The 20,997-nt window shown below is 33.0% G+C and overlaps 4 protein-coding genes across 4 annotated transcripts; all 4 read right to left on the bottom strand.

Moving 5' to 3' along the window:
* Positions 1-597: 597 nt before the first annotated feature.
* On the bottom strand, positions 598-7,122 carry LOC128984913 (peptidoglycan-recognition protein SD-like). Its single transcript, XM_054404283.1, has 5 exons — positions 6,906-7,122; positions 3,437-3,682; positions 2,335-2,481; positions 1,273-1,400; positions 598-734 (listed from the first exon to the last, which is right to left on the bottom strand). The coding sequence occupies exons 2-5, from the start codon at positions 3,631-3,633 to the stop codon at positions 598-600; spliced, it is 609 nt and encodes a 202-aa protein (XP_054260258.1). The 5' UTR covers positions 3,634-3,682; positions 6,906-7,122.
* Positions 7,123-8,242: 1,120 nt separating this feature from the next.
* Positions 8,243-10,816, bottom strand: LOC128985455 (peptidoglycan-recognition protein SB2-like). Its single transcript, XM_054404943.1, has 4 exons — positions 10,732-10,816; positions 10,264-10,500; positions 9,029-9,156; positions 8,243-8,376 (listed from the first exon to the last, which is right to left on the bottom strand). Exons 2-4 carry the CDS (start codon positions 10,488-10,490, stop codon positions 8,252-8,254), a joined length of 480 nt encoding a protein of 159 aa, XP_054260918.1. The 5' UTR covers positions 10,491-10,500; positions 10,732-10,816; the 3' UTR covers positions 8,243-8,251.
* Positions 10,817-12,131: 1,315 nt separating this feature from the next.
* Positions 12,132-15,966, bottom strand: LOC128987601 (peptidoglycan recognition protein 3-like). The gene is made up of 4 exons (XM_054408543.1): positions 15,578-15,966; positions 13,846-14,083; positions 13,176-13,303; positions 12,132-12,473 (listed from the first exon to the last, which is right to left on the bottom strand). Exons 1-4 carry the CDS (start codon positions 15,912-15,914, stop codon positions 12,349-12,351), a joined length of 828 nt encoding a protein of 275 aa, XP_054264518.1. The 5' UTR covers positions 15,915-15,966; the 3' UTR covers positions 12,132-12,348.
* A 1,114-nt stretch (positions 15,967-17,080) lies between these two features.
* On the bottom strand, positions 17,081-19,936 carry LOC128985363 (peptidoglycan-recognition protein 2-like). Its single transcript, XM_054404790.1, has 4 exons — positions 19,794-19,936; positions 18,803-19,046; positions 17,942-18,069; positions 17,081-17,226 (listed from the first exon to the last, which is right to left on the bottom strand). The coding sequence occupies exons 1-4, from the start codon at positions 19,927-19,929 to the stop codon at positions 17,105-17,107; spliced, it is 630 nt and encodes a 209-aa protein (XP_054260765.1). The 5' UTR covers positions 19,930-19,936; the 3' UTR covers positions 17,081-17,104.
* Between the last annotated feature and the right edge of the window lie 1,061 nt (positions 19,937-20,997).

The raw sequence follows: 20,997 nt of genomic DNA, 5'->3' as shown, positions 1-20,997 counted from the left end.
GCATAACATAGCCTAAAACGGTTACTGGTAAGTTAAATTGAAACATTACAGGTTCTAACGTTTTAAGATCCTACATGTTATAACAACTTCATAGTTTTTTTTTTTTACTAATCCGTTTTGCTGCTTTCAAGCTTTGAAATTCATTGCCAAACTCAAAAATGACCCGAACGATTTTGGCACAACACCAAATTAGCTGTATGAATTACTGTTCAAAAGTTGTAACTTATGTTATTTTATTTTTATACTTATGTAATTGTATCACAACAAACACCTTTTTACTTGCCCTGTTGCAGCAAACCTAAGTACTCGTTAAACTAAATCTATTTAAATAGGGAATAAATGTGATATTTTTAAGGAGACATTTAGTGTAAATCCTTCAGGCAAATGGAAATTCGCTAAGTCTGCAGGTTTGCTGCGGCGGGGGTATTGTGTAATGTCTGGTTACTTTGGTGTTTGTGGATTGGTAATACACACTTTTTTATCTTGTTTTAAAATAAAACTTTAAACTTTGGTAAAAACATTAGAGGACAAACAATGCTTTATGAAGTCTTTTTAGCAAAAATTGATTTATTAAAAAAATAACTATTTTTTTAAATTTCACGTTATGTCCAGTGGCGTTTGTCTTGTTTCAGGGAAGGATATTAATTGGAATGTGGGAATTAAATCTTTCTTTTTCACAAAAGCATTTATCAAATCCAAAGCCAGTGTCATCATGTAGGGAGAGGGGCTAATTTCTGAAACAGACAAATAAAAATATTACAAAATGAATAGGATATGAACATGCTCAGCGATGAAAAATGTACCGTAGGCAATAATATTCTGAACAATACAGAGTTGCTTATGGACCCATGTCATAAATTGTCACTTACAAGAACGTAAAATTACAATTAATTGAGTTGGACCCACGAGCATTGGGACCAGTTGCGTTATTTGTCTATTTTCACTATCCATTCCGTGTCTGTTCTAATATTCGTGATTGGAAATTATCTAAACAAAAACACATAAAACAGAACTCGTCTTCATCAAAGTGTAATTTAAACACATAGTTTGTTTATATGTTAGGTGTTTGGTAATGCCTAAAATGTGTCGTCATTAATTGCATTACTGTTATCATTGACTTAAGTACAGTGTGTTTTTGAAAAAAAATAATAAAAATAAAACAATTAAACCCTCAGACAACACAATCCATCCCAAAACATATAGATAAACATATCGGGTAGCAAAACTTTGCTTAACCTTAGGTGAAAAGATTCCACCCTTTTCTCTAATTACCTTGAAATGTCCCAATCATTGCGATATCCAAAACCTTCCCGTCCAGTTCCCCATACTCTTCTTTGAGAAGTGGGTTCCAGAGAAAACCGCGCCCTTCATAAACTGTGTAGTCTCCACCTATGAGGAAACTAATGCAGAAGAAAAAAAATACCATTTAAATCAGTTAACTAAACCGTGTGTAATTCTATTGAGCCTTGTATATTGAAGTTACAAGAAAAACTGATCAGGCACGTTCAAATTAATAAGAGGGATTGAAGTGGAAATCTTCAATCCAGTAGTAGGTATAAATCGTGATATTTTTTCGTCATAATGCACAAAAATGGCTGTTTGAAATACATATGGTTTTGAATAAGTAGCTCTTTTTTCCCTAGGACAAAAAGTAATCGGTTTGAGTCAAGAACCTTAACAGTTTCATGCATTAACCATTCGTCCGCTGATTTTGCCAAATTTATTGTCCCATCAAAAATATAACTATATCGTTAATTTGTTTTTGCTTTTTATCTTGTCATTTATAGATTTCCATACAATTAAAGGGTGTTCAAAAAAGGTTGGGACATAGTTTACGTAGTGATTCCTTCACAAGTCACAGAATTTTCATATACAGTAGTTAAAGCGATTGTTATTTGGCGGGATTTGAACCCGATACCTCTGGACCGAAGTCCCACGTTCTGCTAACAGACCAGCTCGCCTCCATCGGTTTCATTAATACAACTATACTTAAACTTAACTGTGTTCTACTTCGTTTGGTCGACTTGTATGATGTCATAAATAGCCTATTTGGAGAAGAAAGCTAGCAATGTCAGTGACCCTTAGAGGTAATCAAAGACAATGCACTTACGATGGCGGTACAATTAGTATCAATACTTAAGCTACAAACTTCAAACAATTGCCTACTTCTTGTATGATTGGCTTGTATGGTATGTCTCAAAGCCCATTCGGCAAAGATAGCTACATGCCAAACCTGTAGAAATATTCAAAGACATTTTTTAAAATTACAATTAGTATCAATACTTGACCTACTAAAGTTTAAACTACTGTCTACTTCTAGTTTGTTTGGCTCACTTGTAAGGTATGTCACACAGCCCATTGTTCATATGGTAGGACTGCAACTTCTGCAGAGTTCCTGCACAGCCGACTCTATCAGCGCAGTAGTTACTGCGTGTTGTGGTCAACCTAACGTGGGAAGCGGGCTTGCACAGGTATCCTGAACTGTACACTTCAAATTAAGATTAACACAATATCAAACCTAATTAGGGAGTTATTTAATGCACAAACGCAGTTTTTGTCAGTATTATAAAATGTAAAATTAGTGAATGAAAATTGTTTAAAAAGGTGTAAAAATCTGCTTATGGTACCTACCTAGTCCAAAAATTGCACTAAGCTAGTTTTGGTACAAAATTGATGCTACTCTCAGACTGTGTTTGGATATAAGTTAACGTTGTAAATACTCTGTATGCTGAAGACCTTAATTTTTACACTGTTAATGTTCTGAGTAGGGTAAATCTAAGGTTTTTTAAATTACAAGGGTACTATTTCTCTAGCAATAAACTAATTTCTAGGTCTAATATCCTTCATCAAACTAGTGAATCATGTTTTTTTTATATTTCTTAAGATGCTATGGCCTTTATTATACCGAAGAAATTAGTTTATTGTTGGATAAATAATACCCATATACTTAAGAAGTGCATATGTACTCTGTATTCCACGATCACTGTGCAGTACGGAACACTCCCTGAGGCCATGTCTTTCAAAGGCGGTTTCATCATCGACACTAGCTGATCCAACAACGAAATGCTTCCTTACTTATCCTTGTTATTTTTTTACTACCATACAAATTTTAATTTTACAAAAGTAAAATTCAAAATCAGCAAGCCAAAATATCAATCTAAAAAGCATGAATTAAAATATATTTAAAATGTATTTGTGAGGACAGTTGATTCAACATATTTCCATTAATGTCAGCAGCACGACTATCTGTCATAAGACCTGTACTGCATGGTGAACGCGCAAAGGAGTATAGTTTGAAATTCTGACAAAATATTTTCATGTAGCCTTCTAACATCATCCCCAATCTTTAAATCTAATCTTTACATAATCTTTACTAATCTTTACATCCATCATAAGCTTTTCAACATATTTAAAGTCATTTGAAAATTCCACTTACCTTGGTCTTGGAGGCACGGCTCCCCATTCTTTTCTTGTACAATATTTCACTTCATAATTAAATCCAACATTTAAGTATCCCTTGACACTTCTAGCCACAGGTTCGCCTTGAGCATTGTACTTAATGTATTTATTACTGTATCTGCCTACATCTTCTATTTGCCCATACCTCGGTGTACGTACGTTTAGGTTAGACATCTGCAGTCCACGCTAAACCAGATCTTAGAAAATTAACCTTGTTAAGTTCCTAAAAAATATTTTAAAGATGATACCAGAAAAAAACACTTTGCTAAAAGTGTTTTGATGTAGCCTAACTAGTTATCATTAAGTTTTCAATAAAATTTTAACTAGGTTTTGGACTGGTAACCAGCTTCTAATGTTTAAAAAGATTATAAAGCATACACACAACCTATCACGAATATTAAACAAAACTTAATCTGCACTTACATTTTTAAATTTAATATATTTTTAAACTTATATTTTCAGGAGTGACAATGAGTTTCTTATGTTGGTACCATACAAAAAAACTTAATTTTTTAGATCTATTTTGATACAACAAATATTAGGACGAAAAATGGTTCATTTAAGATGAGCAAAAAGTGTCCAAAATGAAGAATTCATACTCGATTTAAATGAGTTTCAATATTCAAAGACTCCGTTTAAACTCAGCATAATATGTTTTTTACTATTTTTAACCGACTTCCCCACTACCAACAAAAGGAGGAGGTTTTCAATTTGTTTGTGGCGATGTTTTTTTTTTCTATGTATGTTCACCAATTTCTCTGTGATTCTTTGACCGATCAGTGTCGTTCCACCACCAAAATAACCAGGAGAGTTTCTATTTGGTACCTTATATATTATGTTTAAGTATAATATTTGTTTCGGTGAAAAATTCTGAAAACCTTAAATATTCAAAATTTATTTTGTTTACATTTGTGCAGAGAAGGCAATAAATAATGATAACATTCCTACAGCTGTTAGTTGAAACCATTTAAATGAAGCTAGAGACAATTCTTCATGAAACAGTTGCTTCATATTGATCAATAAACTATTTTTTTGCCATGCATTTTGTTTTGGTTACTATAAAAAATGTATTTTAACGTTTGATCTGATTTGTGTATACAGTAATTCTGTTTTTAGTATTGAATATTCTGACTTAAAAAAACATATATGTTTCAGTGAATAGCTGAATGATATTGACAAATAAAGGTGTATTGCGAAAACCAAAGTATTCGTAAAACAGGTCTAAATATAAATTAAATGCAATTATTTCTTACACGATCTAAGAAGTGTGACAGTGCATAATCGTCAATTGTCTTAAAAGTGTTAAATATTTTAATTACTAAACATGCATTTGCAGATGTGGAATGTTTATTGATATTCTCTACCCAGTTACTATATCATATCAATACTATTATGCCTGCTTCGGAAAGTCCTAGAGGAAGATGATTTGCAATTTCGACTAGGCTATATCTTGATCAAACAAAACCACCTACATGGCTTGCACCACTTTTAGCTGAACCAATCTTTCATATACATATTTCATTTTCAGATGTGGAATGTTTATTAATATTCTCTACCCAGTTACTATAACATATCAATACTATTATGCCTGCTTCGGAAAGTCCTAGAGGAAGATGATTTGCAATTTCGACTAGGCTATATCTTGAGCAAACAAAACCCCCTACATGACTTACACCACTTTTAGCTGAACCAATCTTTCATATTTTCCAAAGGTACTATAGGTACGTGTTATCGACCAATTTTCCACTTTTGAGAGATTTTTTAGTGCTGGTAGCTGAGGAATAACTTTCATATTGTTCCAAAAGGCTTGAGACGTTACTGTATTTCTTTTTATAATGTAGAAGTACACCGATTGCAGGAAACGATTATGTCTGACAATTCAATGTATCAAGAAAAGACAATTAGTTTTTCATTAGGCCTAATGTAATGGACAACTCTTTCTTTCTTAAGGAATATCTAAAAATGTTTATTTTCATACCCATTGATTATGTAACCTGAACAGGTGACTCAAGCAGTTTTAAAATAATGATTGTTCTGTGGAACTTTTGATTGTTTCAAACAGTTTTGCTTGTCACAAAACCTCAAGTAATTAATATATAAAAAATTATACAGTCACTAAAAATCATGAAATAATTTATTTTTGTAAAAAAATACAACCGACTTCAATCGCTCTAAAAAGAATGAAATAGGCCTAATTTCAATAAAGTAAACTTTTGTATTAGGCAAGCTCAGGTATTTCAAGTCGGCGCGGCTCAAACTGCAAATATGGTTGAAATTAAATATTGTGTGTGTATTTTGAAATAAATGCATTATGAAAATAACACACACAAATGTTCTATATGAATAGGAAAATAATTTAGTTTGATATTATGATAGGGAAAAGAAGCTAGTTTGGTATTAAAACATTACTTTTCTATGTTAGAAACATTCAAATGCGTTATAATCTTATTAAAGATGCTCGTTAACACCACTATAATGCCAATCTCTTATTACGGTAATAAAATTACACTTAACGCATAACTATGAAAAAGACATGCAGATTAACAACTTTAGTTATAGTCACCTGCAATATGGACACCCTCTTTCAATTTTGTATCAAAAATCATCATAGAGCCGCGCCGACTTAAAATACGTGAGCTTGCCTAATACAAAAGTTTACTTTATTGAAATTATTTCATTCTTTTTAGAGCGATTGAAGTCGGTTGTATTTTTTTACAAAAATAAATTATTATTTTTCATATATTTATTTGATCTGTTTCAACTATTTTTTGATAAATGGATCGTACGTTATCAAAGTAAAATTATTTCGGGTAGTTTCAAAATATTTAACTTTGTAATTTAGTACTTAACTATATTTCGGGGTAGAGGATTTGGAGGATGTTATTTTTTAACGCAAAACGTAGTAAATTGTTGTAGAAGTTTGGTTGTTTGTTTTACAAACATTTTCTTTGAATTATTGTTTGTGTAATTATTTTTTGTGTAGTAATTCGTGCTCAATCAAGTCAGGATTTTATTGAATGTATGATTATTACTCAGTTAATATCTGCAATATATTTTACATTAGTTTACGGCCAATAGAAATCCACACAATTTAAAATTATCAATAAGCCAATAGACATAGTTTAATAATTGACTATTTACAAAATCCAGACAGTCAGAAAACACCGTTACAGTAATCAAAAAGGATATCTCTTTTTAAAAATTAAAGCAAAATATCAAGCTGCATACACAAATGTCAAGCTCTCCTTAGTGTTAAGTTTTTAATTTGTCATAGAAAAAATACATATTGGTTAAGAGCAAATTCAGAGTAAATGATAATTTAACAATTTGTAACTCTGAGCCACACCAATAATTTGATTTTAAATATATTATACATCGTACGGTAACATGTATACTTTATAAATATACATTTTAAAATATCAGCTTTATAATCATACTTACATTACCTTATTTTCACTGATGCATAATGCAATTTTACTTAGCACAAACTTTCATACTTGATTTTAAGTCTCCTTTTTAATCCACAATTGTTTTGGATATACACTCTACAAATTTACATCTAAGTCTAAATATCCATACGAATTACCTAGAATACATCCAAGTTCAAGTAATCAAGAAATTAAAAGTTATCAAAGCATGTTCTATAATGTGCATGGTTGTAGTTGTTACACACGAAACTATACATGAGATCATGCTATATTACTGACCTAGGTTTTACATGGACTTATCTTAAATAGATAAAATACGTATGTGTGTGATAGTATTTGAACACAAAATATTAGATTGACAGTGTTGAACCAGTTTTGAAAGTTTTCCATGTGAATATATGTCATTGGTGTTTATGTATGTATGTTTTATGTTTAGTTATGAGCTTTATTGTAACATGTGCAATAAAGAATGAAACTGGTATTAATCTGAGTCAAATCTATGTCCATGTTAGTGTAACGAAAGGTCACACTCATCGAAGTATATAACACAATAACAAGTTGTGTTTTATACTTCGATGATCACACTACAATAATTATATTCCATACGATTTATATTTTACACATCTCGGTAAATATAATAATTTTATAATAATTATTTTTTACAGCTAAAATACTATATTATTTTTGGAAAAAATGAATCCTTATTACCTTAAACCGAATAAAAAACACGCTTAACACATTGTTTTAAAAGATTTAAAAAAGTTAATTATTTTCACCTACGACCATCTTTAAACTAGACTTTTTAATCCAGTTCTTAGAATTACAAAGATTCACTTTACAGTATTCTTTACTTGCTTTACAGTATTGTATTTTTACTTTACAGTACAAGTTTAGACCAATGAGGTTCAAGAATTGAGAGAAAAGAAGTAACATTGTAATACTTTCAACGTCACCTTATCAGCTGTTAAGACCAATTTAATTTATTAAACAATGAGACTCACAGGGTAGGACAAGTCGTTGAATAACGGTCAGTTGCAATAAAATGTTACAAAATAAAACATAACCACTCTCGAAATTTATGAGTAGTGATTTTTAGTAATTAAAAAACTGTCGTAGGTAAAGTAGGGTACGCAACTCACGTAAATGATCTTAAAGACACTCGTAGAAGTTTTTAAGGCTCTCACCAAGGATCGTGCCTTAAATTTCTACTCGTGTCTGTACACTATCTTTACGTGATCGTTTGATAAACTACTATAACCATATATGTTATAGTCTTAAATATCTTAAGTTGATTATAAAAATAACAAAACTTAATAAACCTAATTTTATTATAAACATAAGTTACATTAACGAGATCAGTCTTCTTAGCATACAACTTTCTCCCTGTAAGGAACAACTCGAAAAGTTGGTAGTATTTGTCTTGTCCGGATGACTCCGTATGCAACGAAGGTGAGGGCAGTTTCCATCATTTCCCATGGAGGGTCTTCAACTAAAAAACCATGATTGTGAAATTAAAAAACCAATTGCGAACCACAATATCATATTGTATGTAGGGTACATGCATATTGCTGATTTTAATAGCTTTAAGAACTTTTTTGACTAGACATTATCTGTGTGTGTGTGAATTAGTGTAACATTTCACTACAAACCTAGCTATTATTCAATTCATCTGGTTCTGTTTTACCAATTGTGCTAACCTAGACACCTACTGAGTTTAACAGCAACTATTTTAGCCTATCCTTAATTTATGGAAGTTTTAAGTTTGAAAACACATGGTTTGTCTATATATTATATGCAATGTCAACTACGTGTTTCTAAAAAAAATAATTTGTTAAAGGCATATCCTTTGAAAGGTTTAAGAGATAGAAAAATTCAGTGAATATAAATAGTTACACATTTTAAAACTGTACTTATATTTAGATAAACCTAATTTTGTAGGCCTAGTGCTGTGCCTTTTATAGAGAAGTTTATTCTCCAAGTCAGAAATAGCTCTCCCCATTTTATACAAATTTCCTTTAATTTTTTTCTAGATATAGAGACATTAACGTCTCCAAGACAAGATCGTGCACTTAAATCATTTGTCCAACCACGCCTCTTATTAAGTGATGACATTAATTGATTACATTCTGTTAAACACTCACCGCTAAAGTTGCCTATGTAAGCGATGTCGATACAGTCGTCCTCTAGATGCGCCAGATGCTTGGGAAGATCTGGTGTGAAATGAGTCGCTCTCCCTTCATAGACTACTTTGTCTCCTCCAATTAGGTAGCTGTGAAAGAGAAAGATTTAAATTTCTAGCAGTTCACAAAACAAAATAAACAACGTAAAATGTCACAATAAGCAACGTTATATAGCTGTAAATAAGCATTAAACACACTTTTTCATGTCGTGTTTAAAAGTTTTTGGGAATATTTTACTCGTTAGACTAATTTCTGCCATATTTGTGACCTATCAAGACTTGTCACATACGTAAAAAAACATGCTCCTCATTTGCTACAACTAGCGCGAGTTCTTTGAAAAGAAAATGGCAAAACTACTTAGACTAACTTGTAAGGTATATCCCAGAAGCCCTTGATTCCAAATACGTCGTACATTAAAATGAAATGATCTACAGGAATTCATTACTCAAACTCTTTAGTTTGTGTCTATAGTCAAAACGTTTCCTGAAGAAAATTCCCTTTCAAAAAAACAACTTTCAATGCATTAAGATTTGTTGTAACAATTAATTGTCCGAGTAACCAAGTCACCATCAAACCTGGTGGCTGATTCGATACAAAGCAAGATCGATTCCTGGATGCAGATGTCCATTGGTAGGGTTATCAATTAATGATGCCCTCCCCTAATAAGACTAGGGTTGAGACCATTTTGATCACCCGAAAACCCATTGGAACATGTCAAAGGAGTGAAGAATTTTTTTCCTAGGAGGCTAGGCACTAGCCTGTGATTGTTTTTGACATTACTTCAGGCTAGACCTAGGTGTTGCTGCATTATCACTTAGATCAAATCCATTGGTGAATTGGCGGGATTTGAACCCTGGACCTCAGGGACTGAAGTCCCGGTCTAACCACTAGACCAGCTCGCTCCCCTAGTGATGAAATACTACAGCTATTAGTTGTGTCACACCACAGAAGAGTAACAGAGGAAACCCGCTTGGGACGACCGTACGCTTTCAGGTCTGGTATGTTTTGCCGGAAATATACTTGTGACGAGCCAAAAGGAAAATACTATAACACAGGGCACATGGTCTTCCTCCACCTAAAACACGAGGGCGAGTAGGGGTTGGACTTTGCCCTGGACACCAGCAGTGCTAGACACCACTTGAGACTTCGGTGTACCATTGTATTTCCTCTGTACCTTACTAGGTAGCTACACTAACTTGTAAGGTATGTCCCAGAAGCCGTTGTCCAGAAAAGTTTCCTGGATGGTCCTGACCATCTTCCCGCAGGAGTAAGGGTCTTCACACCTGGGCGTCTCGGTGTGGCTAAACTTGACCCAGCCTACAGGAGGGCGCAGCCTGTTGGGTTTGATCCTGTACCTGTGTGCCAACCAGTCATCCCGTGTGGCGTAGTTCAAGTACTTGTTCGGCCAAACCTTTATCAGCATCGTGACCTAGCTGTAACCATAGTATCATCTGGAGAAAGGAAAGTGCTTTGGCTGTGGTTTTGAAATATTCTACTTTGGATGTAAAAATAAAAATACCCTTATAACAATGGTTGTATCAAATGTCGTGCTAAAGGAAAAAAGTATTCCCTTCTCAGTTATGCGAAAAACAAATAAATTGTGTTAACTGAAAAAATATGCCGCACATAATACTCTGTAAGAAAATTGTAAAAAATCCCCATACCTGTAAAATATTATTGAATATTCCTCAGATCAACTTAACTGATATAGACTGTTGAAATATTCTTGAAGAATGTAATTAATCAGTTCCATTTTACTAAACCAATTTCACCTCATGTAAAGGGTCTCAAACACCGCTCAAGCACTAACAACCAAGCAAAACATACAACACACTGAGAAACTGTGTTCCACTGAAAACACAAAATTATAACACTGACTCAATTGTTAATATCTTATATTATTTGATAAATTATTTGGTCTCATGTGTTAAAACTGTTGAATATTTTTTTATCTTTTATCTCATCATTACATCGTGTTATCAGTTTTATATACTAATTACCGTAACGTAGTTTGTAATTTCTGAATAATTATTAATGAAATTAGACATACAGGAAACTTTGTAAATTTGAATTAAATACACGAGACTAAAGTTTGAATTATATCCCCTAAAGTGTGAACAGTCAATGAAAAGGCCAATTCTAAAAATATACAGACACAAATGAACAAAAAGTAAAATACATTTGTAAGAACTTTTAAAGCTATCCAAGAATTTATATTAAATTGTAATCTTAATTTTCTAAACCAATCAATTAAACTGTATATTTAGGACCACGATAGATATAATTAAACTATTTTTATTATTAAACTTTGGGGTTTTATATAGCCTTAATTCAAATTGTTAATTAATATTTTTTCATACAACAATTTACAATTTACTACAAAGTTTTTGAAATGCTAACGTTGATTTTTTACTGAATGATGTTGAAGTCGTCAATTCGTCTACCACAGAGAATTAACATGTTTGGCCATCTTTCATTAAAATTTTAATAGAAAATAGTTTTTCTATGGGTCTATGTAGCACATTTGAGAGAACGTTAAAAAATGTACGAATGTTAATTTTTAATTTTTTGATAAAATATCACGAGATGATGATTCAATACTACAAGAACACGTCATAAAATGAGTACAAAATAAGACAAAATTAATATATTTCTTACATTAATAAAACAAATGTTTTCTACATTTTTTATTTATTTTAATAAACGTAGTGTTTATGGAAAATATATTTACTCTTGAAGTATCGATAATGATGTTTACAAAAATATTAGGAAAAATATACAGTATGTACTTTTTAATACTATACGTGACACAGTGGAACCTCGATAAGAAGACCCTTAATAAAGTGGCCCATGATAGCAAGTACCATTTAAAAACAACCTTGATTTTATTTTCCACTAATTGGATGTTATTCCAAACCTCTGTAAGGAGTCTACCTTGACAATAAGTCATAATTGATAAACCCCATGAGAGACTTGTTATTAAGGTTCTACTATATGTAATAACATATGCAGCACAATTTTTTTATTCAGTTTATACAACTATAAATAGTCAAGATCCCTTAATGTAACTGAAAATATAAATGACCAACACGCTTTAGATTTTAGGCCTAAATGAAAGTAAAACTATAGCATCAAATTAGCGAAACTTTTATATTAATTTCAGATGCAACGTAATATATTAATCAATTATCACTTTAAACATAGCTTTATAATCGTACTATAATTGTTAAAAAACATGGAAATAACAAGGCTTCGTTATTATTTTGATGTTTTATATCTTTTCAACTTCTTTTAAAGTCACTTAGATAAGTAAAAGATTGGAAGAAGGGCGTCAGTCGCGATACTTTGAGTCCGTACTTGAGAAAATCTGCAGCTGCCGACAGCATTTCATACGGGATCTTCTTATCTGGAAATTAGTATTTCGTAATATATAACAGTACACTTTTCAATGGATCAATAGTAAAATACTAAAATACCCACGCCACAGCTAACCTGCAGACTAAGCGAATTTCAATTTTTATTATCGATTTTAAGTAAAATATTTCTATACATAAGTTAAATTTATTACCCATTTAAACAATTTACTTTAAACGAATACTTAAGTTTCCTGCTACGGAAAAGGGAACATTGTTTTTGATAAAACATTAATGGTAGCTTATAGAATAACATAAATAAATGTACCTAATTTTATATTAATCTATCCAAAATAAGCAAACTACAACAGTTACCTTTTTTCTCTATAAGAATAACATAGACATTTTAAATGTACAGTTTTTTATTTTCTCCGTAACATTTAATTGTACAACAATGCTTCGCCGTAAGAAATCGTTTGTTTTAAGGCACAATGACACAAACTTACACGATGAAAAAACAATTGTAAATGCGTGAACAATAAAAAAAAACATAATTTTTGAGAAAAACTGTAAACCCCCCTGACACTTAGTTCCAATGACCCGATCTTGCTGGTTCGCGTAATAATTTAAGTTTATCCAGCTCTACACGTTCATGCCAAATTTCATCAAAAAATTGAAAAGTTAAACTTCGTAACTGCCTGCTTATCTATACCAAACTGTAATTTCCCCACTGTAATACAGTATTTGTCTCTTACCAACAAACTGGCCCATGTAAGCGACGTCCACACAGTTCTTCTTCAGCCTGTGAAAGGCTGGTGATCGGTCCGCTTGCTTCATCCATCCTCTGGCGTGGTAGACCACACCATCACCACCGATCAGGAAACTTTAACACATGATATTGTTAATACATTTTTACAGCGTTATAATCAAACAAATTAATAACTAATTAGGAAAACATAATTGGCCTTGGTTTATGTTGTAATTACTTTTCTGGCCTGTCGCTTGTTGGATATTATTTATGTAATCTATATCCGACTATCTATGTTAGTTTACCACTTGCATATTAAAGGGCCTTAGCTCATATTCTTGAGCGAATGTGTTGTCCCGGTTGTTCCCGTGATATTAAATGGAATACATATTTCTCGGGATGAACCCCTATGTGTATTTCGCAAATTGTGGCATAATCAGGGTAGAATGTACAACAGATTCCATGAATCCTGACAGCAATAAGGCAATAGATAGTTGTGTAAGAGCGCAAAGTACGACATTGCTTAAGAACTGTAGATGGATTGGATACATTACAAGAGTGGCAATGACTATCGAAATGGAATATTTTGCGTACTGTTTACAGGTGTGGCAATGTGACATTTTCCATGCAAATTATATAACCAATTGTTTTTCAAACTGAAATGATACATTACTTACTTGTAAGGTATGTCGGGAAAGCCCAGATCCATATAGTACTTCTGTAGGTTCCTACACTCCTGCATGCACTCCGCAGTGGTGGTGCAGTGAAGGGAGCCAGTCTGGGTAAACCGCACCTTGTTGCAAGGGGACCTCAGGGTCGCTCGTCCGTCCGGCTTGGCCGCACCCCAAGCCTCTCTCACCATCCTCTTCAGCGACTGTCCAAACCCGACGTTCGTCGACATTATCTCCCCTAAGTCTGGGAAGAGAGTTAAGTTAACTTTTGTTTCAAGTGTGGAACAAAAGTTAATTTAAAAAGAGTTAGAGTTATTTAAAAAAGTTTAAAAAATGAACCATGTCATAAATTAGGTCTTCGGGTGTTGACTGAGTTGAATGAGTAATAATATGCTTCGGATACGTTTCAGCTATCCATCTTCGTGGCAAACTACAGTACAATTAAACTCAGTTCTCATACTCAAACTACAATTAAACTAAACTGGTTCTCATACTCAAACTACAATTAAACTCAACTGGTTTTCAAGCTCAAACGATAATTTAATTTAACTCGTTTTAAAACTCAAACTGCAATTCAACTTGATGAATCGATCACCACCCAAAGACAAGGAGTTTACAATCTGTGGTGACTCTGAAAGCCCATCATCTAGATTATATTATTATTGTTAGGTATCTCAGGTATCTGAAATATAGGAGAAAGAGTAGATTTATTCATGGTAGATCCTCAGATCGAAATTTAAATGGTGTTTGCAACGTACGGAGAGAAAGATTTGACACTGATTTATTGTACCAACAGTTAGTTCAGCTTCCAGTAAGAAATTGTTATACGTTGATGCATGTAAGAGTATATGTCACAGTAAAGATTATTAGGGGGTTGGATTTTTGTAACAGACTGCCAATGTTCTAAGGACTATTACATGATTTATTGATTTATCATGGTTGAAAAGTGAATTTCAAGAAGTTTCATGGTATTTCAACAATAATCCTCTGACTTCAATAACCAGAAATGGAATTTGAGCAAAGGTGGTGATTTTTATGGCTGAAATTGATTACAAAGTTGGCAAGGACTTAAATATAGTAGGATATTAGAAGTCTACATTCGGTTGAACCACAACATTACGATAACTAAGGAAGCATCAAAATTGATTAACAGAGTTCGAGATTTAGTTTTGACACTTGGGAAGAGATAGAACCTGGTGTATACTGTATATCAATTTTCAATAATAGCCAAGCTGAATTTATGAAGGTTAAGACTGGAAAGGAAAAAAGAAAATATTGACCAATAGGTAAGAATGAAATAAAGGGGCAAAGTAATTGATGCGAAAGCACGGATAGGTCTCAAATAAGATTGTTGTAAAGTTCAGGAGGTGGACCCAAATTTTAGCACTACGCAAACGTGTTCCACAATGAGTGCAACGTTTTGATCATAAGAAATTTATGACACTTCTCTTTTACAATTGGCCATATAGTAGGCTATTCCTGTCAGACAAACCGAAGAAGGCACTTCACAGATCAGGTAAAATGCTCTATTATTCTCAAAGTAAATGTTAGATTGTCCATTGAGATGAGGGTAAGTCTCAGTTAGATGGAAATTCCTAATGTCAACGGTTGTAAATCGGTGTTATTTTTCATCATCTAACTTTTCTCAAGCACCATAGGGAACAAGTGCCTTTCTAGGTTGGTCTCACTTTTTACATTAAATTAATGGAAGTAAATTTTAAAGACCACGTTTACTCACTTGGTTTGCGCAATCCCATTTGGTAATCTTCTCGCTCGAACTTGCCCTGCACCGGTCTTCTAGAAACTCTTCCAGAATACTCCAGATCTTCTATGACGACCTTAGGAGGAGCCTCTACAGCTTCACCAGGAGCTTCACCAGTAACCGACCCAACAGGTGGTCGTTCCCATTCCTTCCTGTCCGGTTCCACACCAGTGTAAGTTCCACTGTACGTTGTGCCGACGCTTTCTTCTGCAAAGTCTTCCTTGTTCCAATGTGCATCTTCTATCTGTTCTTGTTTTACCTCGTCTTCCCACTCTTCACCTTCTCCTTCATTTTGATCCCATTCTTCCTCCATTTTTATCTTGGAAAAGTTAAAGAGCAAGTTACTAGTTGTAGTTCATGTTAATGAAGAGTAGTTGTGAATCAATGTCATAAATTAACTATAGCCGTTATCAGCTCGTGGTACTTATCAGTGACTGGATTATCAGTGGATATTTTAAGTTTGTAGCTCACAATGAAGACTCTTTGGTTATAAAACGATTTTTTTATGAACATTGATTTCTATCTTCAAGTAAAACTAGTATGGAAGGTTGCGGGATTATGTAAAATAGTATAAAAAGCTATCAAAGTGATAAATTTCTTAATCAATCCGTGTTTATTATTTTTATGTTTCGTATTTACCAACTTCCTCCGGATATCATAACAGAGATTTAAATTCTTGAATATTTATAATTTGTTTTCTATTTAACATATATATTTTAACAGATTTTAATACATCCATTTATTTGGATATTGAAGAAAATTTTAATTTTCAACTGAAAATGAGATTTTCCCTTTATTTTCTGTTTTCTAACATCCACCAGTAATTCGTTATAATATGGCATTGCATTATATAACGTATATAAACCCCTAGTTTTAAATTCTCATACAACCTGAGCATGTCAATAAAATTTATTCCATGAGATCAACAACCAAAACTAGCAAACATAAAATGCTTTTTTGACAAGAATAAGTTAGGCGACTTCAAATGCAGAACAAAACACAAGCCAAACACCGCCTCGCCAATTATCAAAGGCAAAGCGGTTACAGCACCTAAATTGCGTGTTCCTTTCTGCAGGCGTTTGTAAAATAATTCGCACACGTTTTTTTGTTTAGGCTGGGCTGTCTACGAATAGAGTGCACAAACTCTTGCCACGTAAATAACTTACAAGTTAAGTTAATCAATAAACTTCAAAAATATCAGAACCTGTAATAAATTATTCGTGATTGGGTCTAGCACGTTGAGATTTTTTTGCGAAAATTGACTTGGTTGATCTTAGAGTAGATTCAGTTCATATTATAAAACTAAATCTAAGTAGTTTTTGTTTAAGATTCGCATTCGTTTGTGTGGATTTTGTTTAATTTTTTAGTACATTTAAACAGGTACTGCTTGTTATAGTAAAATAGATGAAATATCTATTTATACAGAGAAGAAGTATTTGGACAGCGAGTGTCAACCAGGGTTTAATGAAATGTATTAGATAATTTACAAACGAGATTTAATTCTCAAGATAGAGCAATTGGCTTGTACTCGATAAACTTGAAAAATGGGTGTACATTGTAGTTCTTGACTCCATACTTGATGAGGTCCAATGCGGTGAAGAGCATATCAGTGGTTGGCCCGGTCGCTGAAAAATAATGTAAAATGAGCCTAAAAATCAACACTTCTCATTGCTTTGTAACAAATAAAACAAACATTTTGCATAATTTCTACTATGTATGATCTTTTAATAAAAATACTTAAATTTTAAACTGCGTCATAGTTTGACAACAATCTTTTAAATCCACAAAGGTACAATTAAAATCAAATCCAATATATAAAAAAATCTGAATCCACCACGAAACCTTGGATACCCTTAACCATAAGAAAATTGAACTATAAATCTTTATGTTCAAACTATTCATTTTATGACATAAAATACCCGTCAAATCTTTACATACCATCCCTGAAACAGTCCTTGAAATATTGAAATATTTTGAGTATGTAAACCTTTAGTACATTTTATTCCTGCATTTATATTAGTACAAATATCCTGAAAAACTTGTTAACCATTAATTTGATAAAGTCTATTATTTGTATGTGGCCTGTGTCTTGATACCAGTTATTTAAAACACCACGTACATTTGTTCCAATTATTAATTATCCATTTTATTGCATTTCATGAAGAAGGATTCTTTCTTTTTTAGGAAGAAATACATTACTTTTTATCTTTCATTTCCTTATATCCTTATCATATCCTTAATTTATTTTCTACTGTACCTTTCAAAAGACTTAAAGTTCTACTTTTATTAGTTTTTTTTTAATTAGCCATACTAATGACTTTTATTATTATTTCCTCGTACCTCGGTAGTCACCGATGTAGGCGATCTCCACACACTTCTCGTTGAATAATATATTCCCAGGAACAGTCATTGCTCTTCTGTACCATCCTCTACCCACGAACACAGTGCCTTCTCCTCCAATCAGGAAACTGTTCTTAACATAGAAAGTGTACTTCAATATGTGTGCCAGAAACTAGCTAATCATAAATTTTTACAAGTTGTAAAATATTCACAAAGATCCAAACTATGCACTGGCTGAACTGAAACTTCGTAATTGTTTCTTTAAGTATTTACAAAATCATTTTGAAAATGCGTAAATTAGTTTTTCACATGCGATTTTACCTTCTAAATAATAGTTAAAAATGATTTTTTTTCAACCACTGCAAGCTCTGATATGTTAAGAGCACAACAAGCACTTAATCATTGGAAACAAATTAGTTTTAGAATGTAGATGCATGTTCAGGAACATTAGCATGTTAAGCTACCAAATTGAATTATCTTGAAGAGTAAAATTCCTCAAGGATTTTGAAAGTTAGATTGCAGGAAATAATGTCAAATGAGGTACTTGAACGTCGTACAAACCGAAATTGATAGAAATTAAGATGAGAAGAATAGGGTGATGGATGAGATACAACATGAGGCAGAAGCCCTGTTATGAAATATTGGTAAAAGAGTTGAAAGGACCATTTGAATGAGGAAAATGGTGAAAGTAAAAAGTAGAAGAAAACAACTGAGAAGGTGTCAGGAGATATGCCCAATAGAATGAAGCTGAAAAATTTAGAGACTATGCTTCAGGAGAAGTTCTCAGCCTAAAAATATTTGTCCAAAGATCCTTATTTTATTCTTTCAACATACGTTCCGTGCTTTAGATAATTGAGTTACTTGTAAGGCTGGTCGGGGAAGCCCAAATTCATAAAGCCCCGCTGGAAGTCCTGAACTATCCTTGCACACTCGTGGGTCTGGTCACATCCTTCGGTCCCGGTGTCTGTCAGTCTAATGTGGGTCACTGGTTTGTGCATGATCCTGATAGCACCCGAGGGGGGCTGCAGCGCGCCCCAGCCAACGCGGTGCATTATGGGTATGGTCCAGCCGTGGCCAATACTGTACTTCCGTACAGTTAATGGAGCTGCAACGAGATTGGTTGATTAGTAAGTTGGTGTGTTAATGTGATGGTTTGATTACACAGGAAATGTTTACAACTAACCTGTTTTCGACCAAATATCCCAGTGTACTTGTAGTACTCGATAGCTTTAAGTTTACCCCTCTAGAAAAAGTCCCCACCTGATTTCAAGCCAACTAAAAAATTATTGAAGTGCACTTCGATCCACAAGTTGACAAGGCACAGGTAGAATTTTCTTTATTGGTTTCGTACGTACTCGAGGAAAAGTTTTTTTTTATTTTTAATAACTTGCTGTTGGACCTTGTAACCACCCCCCCCCCCCCCCGGTGCAATTGAGCTTTTAGTGTTAAAAAATGTTACAATGATTGGGGTGAGTTATAAAAATGATTAAGAAACCCCACCTTGGTCATTTTAGGAAAAAAGATGTGGAAGCAATTGTTTATTAACTATTGGGTATAGCAATATTTATTGTCTTACCTATTGTTTACATGGTTGTAAGACTTTTCTGCAGTATTTATAAACAACCAATAACTGTCTTAAAATCTTAAAATATTTTCTCCATATTACTATTTTCAGATTCTTTACCTATATTGTCAAGTGCAAATTATCTTTGAGGGAAATATTTGATCTCTTAATCAGAAGTTAGCTTAAACATAGTTGTACTAAATATATATTTTGTCTGTTGTTTATGTTGAAGAGATCTAATCCTTCTACTGTATAAGCACCTACCCAAAATTAATGTAAAAAACTTACAGGTGTCCTCGGCATAGTCGAAGTTATCTTCTGCATTTTCTTCTTTCTCCGAGTTTTCAAGTTCTTCTGCAAACTTCATCTTTATAATTATAGCGAAAACCAAAGAGCACTTTTGTAGCAGTTTAAATGTGTACATCCAGACATTTTTTTATAGTTTACAATAGTTCAACTAGTCAATTGATTGAAACTTTTAAACAAAACTATATCAGTGACAGAATATTTAGAGAAAATATAGCCCAGTGATAAAATTCACGTGTTGGATTAGGATTAGTGATAAGTACACAGGGTTGTTTTTCAATGCGGAACTAGCCCAATAAGGCTACTTGAGTTCATTCCGGTTCATTGTAATGAAGATTATAAAGATAATTTTTCAATTACTATCGAGTATAACCAAAACATATCCGTGCCACCTATCATACAATTAACTAAAACATGAGTGAGTAAATATCCACGAGTAGTTTTACGGAAATATAATTGTTTTATGGTTTTGAAATAAAAAAAATCCCAAATGTGGAAATCATTTGTACGAATACTATAGCAGTTTTGAATGCAAATATGAATCTAGTATCCCTCATTGATCGCATAAAAGTGAAGAGAATTATTTGGTTTTGAAGAAATGTTGAAGAAAGTAGTTAGTTTAGAAAGCCGAAGGCACTTTTCATCTTTATTCGGTCTAATACCTTTATAGGCGTGATTTTGTTAAAAACGTTTTCTTGTAACTTCATAACTAGTAAAAAAACCCTAATTAAATGACTGGAACGGTGGCATCGTCCTGTAATCCAGCTACTAGGAGGTCATGAATTGTTGGGTATTTATAGACATGCACTGTGAATGCGATACTCCCTGGTGTGGATTAACGTCCGCACTAGTGAGTACTACGACTATCTGCAGTACTATCCTGATAATTAGCAATTCGTTAAATACAAGGAAAAAATGTGGTTCGGCTTCCACTATTAACAGTAGGTCCCTTAGTTGCCATAAGCTGTGTGGGCTATTAATTAACATGTGTGTGTAAGGAACATGTCAGCCTTAGTCACTAACAAGACTACAAGATCGCGCTACTCATCCTACACTTATCCTTCACTCATATTTAGGTTAAATAAAATACGCACATTGTAGTGTCTCCTTCTTAAATAATTTATATAATTGAACTGATCGTCCACTGACTTATAAAAAAAATTAAAACACTAATCATTAAATTACC

Source organism: Macrosteles quadrilineatus, unplaced genomic scaffold, assembly GCF_028750875.1.
Source record: "Macrosteles quadrilineatus isolate MER2022 unplaced genomic scaffold, UCM_ALF_1.0 Scaffold_2__2_contigs__length_208266976, whole genome shotgun sequence".
Taxonomy (NCBI): domain Eukaryota; kingdom Metazoa; phylum Arthropoda; class Insecta; order Hemiptera; family Cicadellidae; genus Macrosteles; species Macrosteles quadrilineatus.
This window is presented reverse-complemented; position numbering and strand designations above follow the sequence as displayed.

What these genes read in the sequence shown, in the direction of transcription:
- LOC128987601 (XM_054408543.1), bottom strand. Translation starts at nt 15,914, where the DNA reads ATGGAGGAAGAATGGGATCAAAATGAAGGAGAAGGTGAAGAGTGGGAA. An exon ending in AATGGGATTGCGCAAACCAA is followed by an intron (nt 14,084 to 15,577) that starts GTGAGTAAACGT and finishes CTCTCTTCCCAG; the next exon opens with ACTTAGGGGAGATAATGTCG. An exon ending in TTTCCCGACATACCTTACAA is followed by an intron (nt 13,304 to 13,845) that starts GTAAGTAATGTA and finishes CATGTGTTAAAG; the next exon opens with TTTCCTGATCGGTGGTGATG.
- LOC128985363 (XM_054404790.1), bottom strand. Translation starts at nt 19,929, where the DNA reads ATGTACACATTTAAACTGCTACAAAAGTGCTCTTTGGTTTTCGCTATA. An exon ending in CGACTATGCCGAGGACACCT is followed by an intron (nt 19,047 to 19,793) that starts GTAAGTTTTTTA and finishes ATCTCGTTGCAG; the next exon opens with CTCCATTAACTGTACGGAAG. An exon ending in TTCCCCGACCAGCCTTACAA is followed by an intron (nt 18,070 to 18,802) that starts GTAACTCAATTA and finishes TGTTAAGAACAG; the next exon opens with TTTCCTGATTGGAGGAGAAG.
- LOC128985455 (XM_054404943.1), bottom strand. Translation starts at nt 10,490, where the DNA reads ATGCTGATAAAGGTTTGGCCGAACAAGTACTTGAACTACGCCACACGG. An exon ending in TTCTGGGACATACCTTACAA is followed by an intron (nt 9,157 to 10,263) that starts GTTAGTGTAGCT and finishes TCTCTTTCACAG; the next exon opens with CTACCTAATTGGAGGAGACA. An exon ending in TTACATAGGCAACTTTAGCG is followed by an intron (nt 8,377 to 9,028) that starts GTGAGTGTTTAA and finishes ATGGTTTTTTAG; the next exon opens with TTGAAGACCCTCCATGGGAA.
- LOC128984913 (XM_054404283.1), bottom strand. Translation starts at nt 3,633, where the DNA reads ATGTCTAACCTAAACGTACGTACACCGAGGTATGGGCAAATAGAAGAT. An exon ending in GCCGTGCCTCCAAGACCAAG is followed by an intron (nt 2,482 to 3,436) that starts GTAAGTGGAATT and finishes TGAAGTGTACAG; the next exon opens with TTCAGGATACCTGTGCAAGC. An exon ending in CTGTGTGACATACCTTACAA is followed by an intron (nt 1,401 to 2,334) that starts GTGAGCCAAACA and finishes CTTCTGCATTAG; the next exon opens with TTTCCTCATAGGTGGAGACT.